The 12,622-nt window shown below is 38.4% G+C and overlaps 1 protein-coding gene across 1 annotated transcript in view; it reads left to right on the top strand.

Moving 5' to 3' along the window:
* opcml (opioid binding protein/cell adhesion molecule-like) overlaps nucleotides 1–11,606 on the top strand; it is a 206,634-nt gene extending 195,028 nt beyond the window's left edge. Inside the window, exons 4-7 of the mRNA XM_062433011.1 lie at nucleotides 9,528–9,665; nucleotides 9,877–9,997; nucleotides 10,959–11,110; nucleotides 11,501–11,606. Coding sequence (XP_062288995.1) covers nucleotides 9,528–9,665; nucleotides 9,877–9,997; nucleotides 10,959–11,110; nucleotides 11,501–11,604 — 515 coding nt within the window. The 3' untranslated portion in view covers nucleotides 11,605–11,606. The remainder of the gene's footprint in view (nucleotides 1–9,527; nucleotides 9,666–9,876; nucleotides 9,998–10,958; nucleotides 11,111–11,500) is intronic.
* The last annotated feature ends 1,016 nt before the right edge of the window (nucleotides 11,607–12,622 follow it).

Below are 12,622 nucleotides of genomic sequence, written 5' to 3'. Positions count from 1 at the left end.
AAAATAAAAACGAACACATTTATCCGTCTATCCATTATCCATATATCCACTTATCCTTCAGTAGGTGGGTACGCCGTGGACCGGTTGCCAGGCTATCACAGGGCTGACACATACAGATAGACATCTCACTGATGGGCAATTTAGAACAATTTGCAACCTCCAATTAAACAAAGAAACATGTGTTGGAAAACCAGATCACCATATATATGCTAGTTCAGTAGATTTTAAACAAAATATCGCTGCTTTGACACAACATTAACCACTAACCTGAACATAATAATATCCCTTTTTCTTCTTTGTTGAAGTATGTTTGTACAGTCATCAAGTCACAAAATGTTGATACCGAATGTATTAAAGCAAATGATTGACAATGTCAGCCCACTGTCCAATGACAGTGACCGCAGGATTACTAACATTTTTTAGGTTTATATTTAGGTATATTTTGGTTTATGTTAGAAAAGTTGGCAGAAAACTGAACATGATGCATTCAGTGACCTGTGCCACAATCTCTCTCTACCCTTAGCAAAAAGTAGTTTATTCAAGTGTACTACGAGTATACTTATTTTATACTAAAACTGAGGCAGTATACTTGAAGTTTACTTTTTATATACTATATTTTATATACTTAAGAAGTGAAGTATAATTGGCTTATACTGAAAAGTATGAAGAAAAGTTTAAGACTAAGAACATTAATACTAAGACTTACACTTATACTTTAATACTAAAGCTTCTACTTGTACTTTAGTATACTTTTTTACTTCTTTCTGCCACAAAGTACTAATACTTAGTATATCTTGATCCAAGTACAGAATAAGGTCAAGTCATTGACTCGTGCTTACATTTCATTTAGCAGAATAAAAATGTTTTTCACTACACACATTAGCTTTAAGGTATTACTCCTGTTATAAACTTATATGTTCAACATCATATAGTATATAACTAGTACAATGGCAGTATATAGAAGAGTGTACTTTAAGTATACTTCAATAAACTAAAATGTGGACTAGAAGTATATACCTAGTACACTAGTAGTGTATAGATAAGTGTACTTGTTGTATACTTGAAAGTATACTTTTGTAAACTTAAAAATGCTCCAATTAAGTCCGAAGAGGTATTAAATTAGTATACTTTCTAGTACACTACAGGTACATGGTCCGTAGTATACTTGCTATACTTATACTTACACTCAAGCATACTTAATAAAATGAACTCCAAGTATACTAGTTTTTGCTAAGGGTAACCTTAACCAAAGTGTATTTACACTTAAATCTACACAGGATTTAAAATGTCAATCCCAAGCCGCGTTGAATGGACACAGTCCATCCCAAACACCTGTCTATGACTCCTGGGAGAAACAAACACTATCACACTTCTATCACTCTTTCCCTGTTAATATAATCTAGTTATAACATTTCTCACAGTATGATAGGAAAGGTAAATTACTGTATAAACTACTATAGTATAATGCATATATGTAATCTCTGGGAAACAGAGTTGGCACAGTAAAATGTTGCTCAGGTACAATTCCAGTATCTCACTAGTCACTGCACCATTGCACTAACATAGAAGGGAAACAAGGAACAATGAGGCCTGCTTTTCTTTTCCCCCTCTATCAAAGGCATCACATCCACTGCCACTCTTCATTTTCTTCTTCTGTGAAATTAAAATTGGTACATGTAAGCCTCTGTTAGAGTGCGGTCAACTCCTTTCACTTTTTAACAAATTTCCCTTTATGGTTTTAATGGTTCACAACATGTTCTAAACACAACCTCTTGCTTGTTTTCTGTCATGGTACCAAGTGGTTTCCTACAATATTTGGTCTTTTATATTGTACTGCTTGTAATTGGACTGCAGTAATCTTTCTATGAAAGCTGCAAAGTGTGCCGACTAGGCAGCAGAGCTCCTTAAGCTAATGGCTAATATAGCTGAGGTGCTCCGCTGAGTGCTTTTAGACGGTCATTTGTGCCGGCTGCCACCCGGTTCTTTAATGGCTCTCTTATTAGTCATCCAGTGGCGCTATACTGACACTGATGTTGTGCTGGAATTATGACCATCGCCTCGGACCACTGATGGTGGGTGTTGATGATGATGGTGATTGTTTTTCAGTCATCCAGACTAAAATATGATGATTATGACTTCTTTATAATCATTCATCTGGGTACTTTAGATTGACATTATGATACGTAAATTGTAAACATGTCGGGTTATTATCTTACACTTTGTGTAAATATCTACATTTTGTTAAATCTGTTGTGTATTCTGTACTGGCTGTGTAACGATCAAATTTCTCAAAAGGAATCAATATTGCATTGATTGTACTCTATTCACCTCTGCTCTGTCTTCAAATTGTTCTTTGAATGCTGACATGTTACTGTTAACAATGGTGTAATGAGCACAGACGTACACACACACACACACACACACACACAGACAGACAGACATATAAACACACACACAGACAGACAGACACACACACACACACACAGGAGTCTCAGTAGTGGGTTGAGTGGGAATTAGCAGAAAGCTGATAAAAACCCACACACCAGTAGTTGCCTTCATTTATTGTGACAAAAGTATTAAGATTTCAGGCTGCCAGCACTGTGATTTTACAGTTTGAAATAGGACTCAATAGACGATTGTTTAGATGGAGATAGAGAAAAACAGGCATTTGGATCATGGAACAGAGAAAAAGTAACATAATTATTATTTTTTTCCCCATCTATACTTTTTCCTAGCTGCTTTGACAAAGAAAAAGTAATATCTTCATTAGAAAATACTACTTACAACTTAAGCTGTAGTATCACATTTATTTTGGAAGCATGTTAGGGTTTCTGTAATTCGATATCATTATATTTAAGAATGAAATAAAACTTGCCAAGGTCGCTTCAGCTCTCGAAGAAAAAAAAAACGTCCCTAAAATTCTTGAGAAGTTGAAGTTTATTATACCATTAGCTTCTATTTTACACAACAAGCAGAATTAGCTTTTTCTGTTTTCTTCTTTTAATTGTGCGGTTTTGAGGCATAATGTAATTCCTCCACAATCCAGAAAGTAATAATCGAGTGCACTATAAAGCCAATGAGATAATCTGATTATAATTTGACAGTAAACTTCTTTTCACCCCTGGCCATCATTAAAGCAGTTACACAGTACCAGCTAGTAACTCAAAAGCTTTTTGTCACCCACAGTCTGTCTAATATAGTTATCCATGATGAAAATGTTCAATTACCTGTGCTAGTGGTTCCCCTGGTTATATGCAACAAGCTGATTATCCCTAGCCCACAACCTTTTCAGTGAATCCCCAGCCAGCTGCAACAGTCTGCAGTGGAGGATTTGGAAAACATAATGATATTATGCTAATGTAGAGATATTGCTGGATTGACATTTCTACTGATTGGGATTAGTGCTCCTATCCATTCCCCCCCCCCACCCATGCAGCAATAGTTTAAGGTCTCTCTGTCACCAGAACATGCTTTTAAGATTGCTGGTGTCAGGGGTAATTTGTGGTGTTACTCAAGAGGGCTTGTTTCAATGCAATTAGTTTATTTTCTTTGTGTAATGAGTGCATGCCCTGAGCTGTTTGCCTTCTGGAGACATTTGGAAACATGGTAATTCCCAAATTCAGGGACGAACTGCTTCTGTGGTTTGTTGGTTTGATTTTTTTCCTTCTTTTTATAATTAAGATTTGACAAGGATAATCACAAGCTTGTAATGTTTGCACACATAAAAAGGAGAGGTATCTAGCAGTTCACATATTAACAACATATATCAGTTGTTTTCTTCATTAACAAATAGTGTACACATGCCTGAATGTTATTTGATCCACCAGTTTCTACTTTGCTCTTTTAGAATTGTGTTGAAATGATTTTAAGAGACGCTGGATACCTTTCAACACTCCTGGTACAAAAGCACCATACAATATCAGCACAGGAAGATGGGGGAGTCTTTTACTTCACTACATTTTAAGTACTAAATGTACTTGATTGTATCTTGGTTTCGGGAGTTCTGAGTGTCACAGAGCTGGCCTGTGCACTTCAGAGAGTAGGTTAAACTCTCACCAAACATACACTACATTTTCAAAGGAGGGGAGTGCCAAATGTCTAAGGGAGGTTATACCAGGGCAGCCAGAAGTGTACAAATTTACATCCTTTGAAAATGATTTATACATTTCCAAAGCTTGTGGTCCAGACAATATCCCAGGCCATGCTCTCAAAGCATGTGCCTACGAACTGGCAGATGTCTTGACAGATATCTTTAACCTTTCCGTTCCCTGCTCCAGTCTGTAGCTCCTACATGTTTCAAGAACACCACCATCATCCTTGTCCCAAAGAAACCCAATGTGTGTTGCTTAGATATATAATTTCCCAGTAGCACACACACCTCCATTGCCGTGAAGTGCTTTGAGCAAATAATCACATTACATCCCCCCAGCCCACCATACTACACCCACTGCAGTTCGCCCATAGGCCAAACAGGTCCACAGATGAAGCGATAGCATTCGCACTGCACACTGACCTCTCCCACCTGGATGCTGTTCATTGACTTTAGTTCAGCCTTTAATACCATAGACTGGTCATGAAGTTCAGGAGGCTTGGGGGGAGGCATGCCCCCATCCACCTCAAGGGAACAGCAATGGAGAGGGTCAGCCGCTTCAGATTCCTGGGAATTAACATCAACAAGGATCTAAGCTGTTCAGAAAGCAGCAGGAAGACAGCAGCTCTTCTTCCTACAATGGTTAAATAGGTTTGGTATGAACTCCAGGATACTTAGCAACTTCTACAGATGGAGTATTGCGAGGATCCTGACTGGCAGCATCACGGTCTGGTATGGCAGATGCACTGTCCTTGACTACAAAGCGCTGCAGATGGTGGTTAGATGAGCCATCCGGGCCCTCTACAACCAGCGCCGCAGGAGGAAGGCACAGTGTCCTCATCCTCTCTGACCCCAGCCATCCCAGCCACAGACTTTTCACACTCCTGCTGCCTGGTAGGAGGTACAGGAGCTTCCAAACCTGGAACCAGCAGGTTAAGGGACAGTCTGTACCCACAAGCTATCAGGCAACTTGACACTTTTAGCCTGTACACACCACACATACACACACTGTGGTAACACATGGCACACAGATACCAATGACCCTTACTTCACACAACCAAAAGAGTGTGTGATTGTGACAGAATTACTGTAGTTTACATATTGTTTACTATTTAATATCTGAATAACTCCTGTTACATTGTTTTACATTTCTCACTTTAATCTTTTTTCCCAAGACTATTTAAGATATTTAAGAACATTATCCTCATTATTGTATTTTATTGTCTTAGGCAAAGCCTTTAGGTAAATTTTCTGCAATCAACACCTTGTATTTACTATGTAAATACTGTTATATTTTAATCACTACTTAATACCATTTTGGCTCTGAGTCAAAGAATTTCTTTATGGGTATCGATGTTCCATTTTTACAAGTATATGACAATGAACTTGAAACTGAAACTGAAACATTACACCACCCTTTTTTTTAGCACTGTAGTCAGTTCTCTATGCTACATTCAAGTGTGTTCAAGGATGTAAATGTTTGTTGTGCTTCATGTGTTCCACTTCATATCCAAACTGCCAAACAGTAAGTGGAAGACTCCACAGGGCTTTATGGTATTGGGAAGCCAAGTGTGTTGGAGTACATACAGTGGTGATTCTAAAGTCTGTTGAGGCCCTAAATAGATATTCCCAAGGGGCTCCTTCAACCAGCATTTAAACATTATGTTATAAATAAACTGATACCAATGAAAAATATGATTTTTTTTTTTTTTTCTTTTTTAAAATAAATGTTCTGTAGAATTTTCAAAATATAAATATAAAAAATAAACAACATGTAATTTTCTAAATATGAACATAAATACCAATAAAAAACAGAACAATGAAAACCTAACTAAATAACTTCAATAGGCCTATGGTTCTTGGCTAGTGCAAATGCAGCCACTACGCCATCACATCAAAAGACCTTTGAAAATTGCACTCTACTGAAAAAGAGCCAATTTTCACATTAACAGAATGTAGTAAGTTGGCACAATTTAAATATATAGAACAATAAAACATTGTAAGTACGTTCAAATAAAAAGCATTATAAAAAGTTAACAATATGCATCTTAAAACTGAATCGTTTTCTTAGGGAACCAGACCCATATTATAAGGTCAGTGATAAGCAACACCCTTTAAGCATTTATTCTTCAAATGCTGCTTATAGGCCTTGGCTAGTGCAAATGCCTCTATCCTCACCAGATCCAAGGACCTTCACACATTACACTCTTTTGAAATAGGAGCCAGTCCTGAAAGTCTCACCTAGGACATGGTTGACCTGAGATAGGTTTTGATTTCAAGCTGAGAAGCTTCCCCACGCAGGGACAACAGTGACTGGAAGAGTTAATTGGAGATGAAGGGCAATGCTGAGGTTTCCATGGAGACCCAGAAGCTGTTCCTTGTAAATGTAATTAAGGATATCTCTTGGGGAGGAAGATACATGATCAGTAAAAGCATCAACAGCAGCCCTGACCTCTAAAACCAAATCCCCAGAACCTATTGTGCAGTCGCGTCGTGTTTGCAGTTTCTTATAGCTGTCTGCAAATGTACCACTCTGAAAAGTCTTTGACATATTTTCTTTTGAGAACAAAACCATGAAAGACATCCCTTCAAACTGTTGAGGGCTGTGTCCACTTGAGACGCAAAAAAATAACCCTCTCTATTTTTTGCTCATCTGGAGTGGATTTCTTGTCTGCCCTCATACGTGAACTGCCGGGTTGTTTTCCGCTGTCTTTTTTTAGGAAATGTCATGTCAATCTCAAGGATTTCTGCTATCTCTCTAGCATCAGCTTGAGAGGCAGAAAGTCCATTTTGTCTGAAATTGTCCAGATATACTGTCACTGTGCTTGTTTCTCTTGTAAGCATTTCAAGAGAAACACCGGAGTTCAGTACAGAATGTTGCTTACGTGGTTGATCTTATACAATAGATACACCAGATTACATTGCTTAGTACAAAACTCTATGTCATGTGAGTTCACCATTTATGTTGGTTTCTGTGGACATTGTGTCCAAGTCTTTCCTCTGCATTGAGAGAGTTTGGAAAGCTTGTATGACCTCTGGCAGGTAGTTATGCACTCCACTTTCACACTGTCAATCCTTGCCTTCCATCTGGTCACTGACAAAGATTGTACTCTAAAGTGTTTAACATGTTACTGTAAAGCTGCCCAGCATTGCACAGAGGAGCTAAAAAGATTGTACAATCTCTGGACAACACCAAAGGAGAAGGAGTTTTGGCTCTGCTGCAACCAGAGTGTGACTGCTGCACAGGACACACAGCAACTACTCATTTAGTTGCAATATTGTTGCTTGTACCACTTGTCTATCCATCATGTTGCTACCATATTGTTGGATTGTACACAGTCCTCATGTTCAAACTGAGCTAAGTGTGTCAGACCTGTTCCAGTAGTGTCAACAAATCATACAAAATGTTCATAGATAGATGCTCGCATTTAACCACTCTTAGTGTGGCTAAAGTCGGGAGTACAGACCATTATGATTGAAAAGTACTTTGCTTTGCTTTTTTCCCCTTTCTGACTATCCTCTCTATCATTGTTTCCCCGTGATATCACTAAGAAATAATTTCATTTTGACTTTGACTCCTGAGATGGTTCACCTTTGTTTCTTTGTTTAGAATCCTCCTCAAATGTTTGTTCATGACTGGGTCAATTCCACCAGTGATAGGAAATTGCCATTATGTGGGTCATATAGGACATTTCTATGTCTTCTAGTTGATTTTAGCTAGGTAACATATTATGACAAACAGTCTGGGCCTGATTTACTAAAGGTCTGCGTGTGTAGAAACATGTGCAAACTTGACATCACCCGCAAAAAATGTGCAAGCTGATCTACTAACGCAGCGCACTGAGGTTTGCGTCTAACAACAGTGTAAGATAATACACTCTGTCTATTTAGTATGTTTGTCATAATGAATATGTAATATGAGACGTTTCAACCCCAGTGTGAAAAATACAGGGAGGCGAAAATGTAAATATTTTTTGTCACTATTGTGCAGCTTGAACTGCTTTGATTCATGTGGTGTCTTCTAAAAATAAACATACATCAAATGAAGATTACTCCTATCTCTACTTGACCGTCCTCCACCACCCAGCCAATCCTTACACTAATGTTTGCTAATTAGAATGAAATACATGATACAGCTGAGGTTGATAAGAATGTCATGAGTTTCTGCAGGTATTCAGTTATAAACTGAAGTATTGAACAAATTGACCTGATGATTTAGCAAGATGAAAAGTCAGATGATCACCAACATGTATAAAGTTCATTCTAAGTAGGGTGCAAATGTCTGTACAAAATGTCACGCTAATCTAGGGCTGGGCGATATTACTTAATATCAATATCACGATTAATTGAAGCTTTTACCTCGATTATGATTAATGAAAAATTATTTTTATTGTTATTAAATCTTTTTTTTAATGCTCAACTATTAAAGCTATTTTTTCCCACTGAAGAAGTGCACATCTTAATTATGTGATTTTAAAGTAATTTAAGGACACACAGGGACTTTTTTTTTTTTTTTCCCAAGGGGACAGCACAGGGAAAGTAATAACCAAAATGAGTAAGATTACGTCGGTTAGAGGGTCTAAATATCAGTTTTGGTATATTTTCGGTTAATTGCCCAGCCCTACGCCAATCCATCGTATAGTTGTTGAGATTTGTCCCAACCATTATCGGCTTCAGTCTGGACCAACGTAGCTAGTGAACTTTCTGACTGACTGATATATTTATCTCTTCTGTATGATTGCAAAAAGCTTTACATGTCAAAACAACCCTCCTATTGTAAAATATCAGGAGTGGCCATTGTCATGTTTTTTGTGGTAGGTGTAACAGGATAGCAGCTTGTCTAAATTATCCTAACACTTTCTGTGTGCCATTATGATCCATGTAATCCCTGGCTCACATTGTTCCTGGTCTCTGATCCCTGCGTAACATTAGGAGCAACACAGTTATGTTCCTACCATTGTCTTGTCTCGGGCTATATGATGTTAAAAATACAGAATCACAGGTGGTATTATAGCCACCTGGTAGGTGTGAGCGTGTGTCTGTGTGTGGGTGTGTTATGTTAAGAATTGGGAGAGATTGTGGGTGAGGACATGTGGTACATTTGTAGGTGGTATAGCATTTGTATTCAGAGAAAACATGTTGTGATTCATGTTCTTTGCAGGATATAAGGAAAGAACATGGAGCTTCATATTGAAGAATCCAAATGTTTCACACAGAAAAGGAAAAACTACCAACTGACCTGAGTCTCACATAATAAGCAGGTTAAACAAAACCCTTCAGAGTGATGGCTGGTCTGGTGAACATACTTTATGTTAACGTGTCAATTACAGGCTGCTGCTATTCAGCCTCATTAGGTACATGATGAGTTCTAGCTGGGTCAGTACAGGTCAGACATATTTACTAATGTGTTTCGTCCTCTCTTTTTCTTTTTCCTCAGGCACCCATAAATTTGTGACGGAGGGGGAGCATCTCGAGCTGACAGCCGTCACCAAAGAGCAGTCAGGAGCGTATGAGTGCATTGCTTCTAACGATATCTCAACCCCTGATGTCAGGACAGTGCAAGTCACCATCAACTGTAAGAGCCAAAACTGTCACATTCATGGCCGAACCATGTGGGAGACCAAGACCAAGACTTATGGGGGACATAAAAAAAAGCCAATAGCCATTTCTTGGATATACCCTCAAATTAACCCTGACTGTGTGAAGCTTAACCTCATCATTGTGTCACTTCACATATACTGTAGGAATATGATGCTAAACGTTTCATTTTGTCATGTGTTTTATAGATCCTCCTTTCATTTCTAAGGCGAGGAGTACGGGTACTGCAATCGGACAAAAAGGAGTCCTGCAGTGTGAAGCTTCTGCTGTCCCGAGGGCGGATTTTGAGTGGTACAAAGAAGACCGCAGGCAAGTTTTCTCCTCAGTGCTCTGTGATTTCTACAGGCCCGAGTTAGTTTGAAGTCAGTATTAGAGACACCAATTCTGCTGCAGGGTGTGGACTTACTTTATCTGAAATAAGGCGGACTGGATCATCTGTGTTAATAAGTGATGGCTTTTTACACATATCCTTGTTTAAAGTAAGACTGTGCTTTTGATGTAATGAGATAATTCTTCAAACCCCTGCCTTTTTTCTTCCCTCTATGGGCAAAGTATCCCGTTTTAATAGCATTATGGTGAAAAAAAAAGTCTTACAGATCATTTGCAAAGCAGGCCCGGTCACCAAAGGCAACTATTATTATTTTTTACACTGTAATTGGTTTATGTCAGTGGGTGTTGGAGGTTTAAAGGATATAATGGTATAATGCAGCACTTTCCAACTGAAGGCTGCAAAATGGAAAGATGTTTATAAGCAGCCCCAGAGCTGGTAAGCTGATATAAACACAGGCTATGTCGCACTGTTAAATGGTCCCTGAGGGTGATGGCGGCATTGCTCGTCAGTCCCCAAAAGACAAAAATCAGTCCTCAAGAACAAAAACGATGGAGGATGCTGATAAAAATAAATGAATAACATCCACAGATTTGAAATAAGACAATGAAACAGTGGCAGAGGAGTAGGAAATGGAATGAGTGAAACAGATGTCTGGTTACCTTGCACGGAAGGATGCTGTGCACAAATACATTTGCTTGAATGAGTCAAATCTGTATTCAGTGTTTTGGCTCTAGTATGAAAAAAACAACTTTCATAGCCTGCAGGTGTATAATGTATTCCTTACTTCATGCAGATATAAACTTCAAAACTGAGTGGTAGATTTGATAAAAAGGACAAACAGACACATGGCCTCTCAGAGGATTGAAAAAAAGCACAGTTGCTTTTCCTCACTTGTTCACCAGAATAAAAGCCTTGAAATTTGCCCCCCTCTTTTTACAGGCTCTTCAATGGAATAAATGGGCTTAAGATAGAGAATCAAGGCAAACAGTCCATGCTCGTCTTTTTCAACGTCTCGGAAGAAGACTATGGGAACTACACGTGTGTTGCCATGAACACCATGGGAATCACTAATGCCAGCATAATCCTTTATGGTAAGAGCTGAAAGCGTTTCGTTCATACTAATGAGAAGTAAAGTAATAATTATGTTTAAATTATTGTAATTTATTTCCAAATGCACTATTTTTAGCGGTTAGTTCATTGCATGCTAGCAGCTGCACATATTCAAAAATCAATACTGACATGGAGGTCACCTTCTGTATGATATTCACTGGTTTACCTTTTCATTTCGAACATTCACCAGTTTCCATGGTAATTGCAACAGTGTAAAGCTCCTGTTTGGCTCAGGAAATGAGCCACATGAGCGTTTGAATTCCAGCTAATCACTGTTCAGTTTGAAGCAAAGCCATGGTCCCACTATTGATTCCAACTATAAACCTTGCGAACCCCGCTGATGGAGTGTGTTTTGCGTGGTTCTCCCACAGGTCCCGGTGCGATGCACAGTGTCAATGGGGCGGCTGTATTGCCCCGTTGCTCTGTATGCCTCCTGCTGACGGTCACCTTACTCTGCTACCTGCTGAAGTTCTGATGCGAAATGCGACAACCTTCGAGCTTCTCTCAGCATTGAACAGCAAGAGCAGACTATTAGTCCTATAAGAAGAATGGAAATCCAAGAGCGCCAGTGGTTCACCCTTCGTTTTCTTTCTTTTTCTTTCTGGCTTTGCATTGGAGTCTGTTCTCTGTTGGCTCGCCAAGAGTGAGAGGCGTCAATCTGAGAAAGGGAAAAATTTGAATCATGCACTAATTTGATGATGGTAGAACTATTGAGTTTGTGTCTCCCCAAACCTTTTTGTATGTGAAAAGGGAAAAAGAAAAAAATAAATGTAACTGTTGATAGTTGACTGTTTATTGCCCAATATTGAAGTGTACATTCAGATTATTATTATTATTATTATTGTGTCACGTCCTGTTCAATATCTGTACAATACCATTTACGCTTTTTTAAGTAAACGACAAAAAAAAAGGAAAAAATGCAATGTGATTGTTGAATTTTACTGTATTTTTACAGTTGTATGCAAAACAGAATAACAGATCCTTCATGAGAATCAGTTCAGAATAATAAATAGTACACCATGATTTCTCAGGCAAAGTCCTACAGCATAGTGCATCCAAATTTTTATTTCCATTGTAGTGTGTGTAGAACATGTACACATGTGTACAGACAATTCCTGCACTGTTGTTTTTCAAAATGCATACACTTATCAAATGGCATATTTGAAACACCTAATTACAGCATCATAGCAGCTTCGTGGCATATTCATACTGAATACTGAGAATCTGGAATTTATTTTCATTAAGTGTTAATTAGTGTGTGGTTTTATGAGCAACATGGCAATGAAGTGACTTCTTATTGCGCGCTGCTGTTAATTGGGGGGAATGTAATTTGTAAAACAACATTTATTAGTGACATCTGATGGTATTTTGGGCTCGTCTTGTTGCAAGAGAGAGAGTTGCAACTAATGTAACTTTCTGATTCTGATGGTAAATTATCCAAAAAATCCCCAAATTTAAACATATTGTATGTGTGTTTTTCAGGCAGCCACCAT

This window comes from Scomber scombrus, chromosome 14 (genome assembly GCF_963691925.1).
Source record: "Scomber scombrus chromosome 14, fScoSco1.1, whole genome shotgun sequence".
Lineage (NCBI taxonomy): Eukaryota > Metazoa > Chordata > Actinopteri > Scombriformes > Scombridae > Scomber > Scomber scombrus.
The sequence above is the reverse complement of the archived record's forward strand: the minus strand, read 5'-3'. Positions and strand labels throughout refer to the sequence as shown.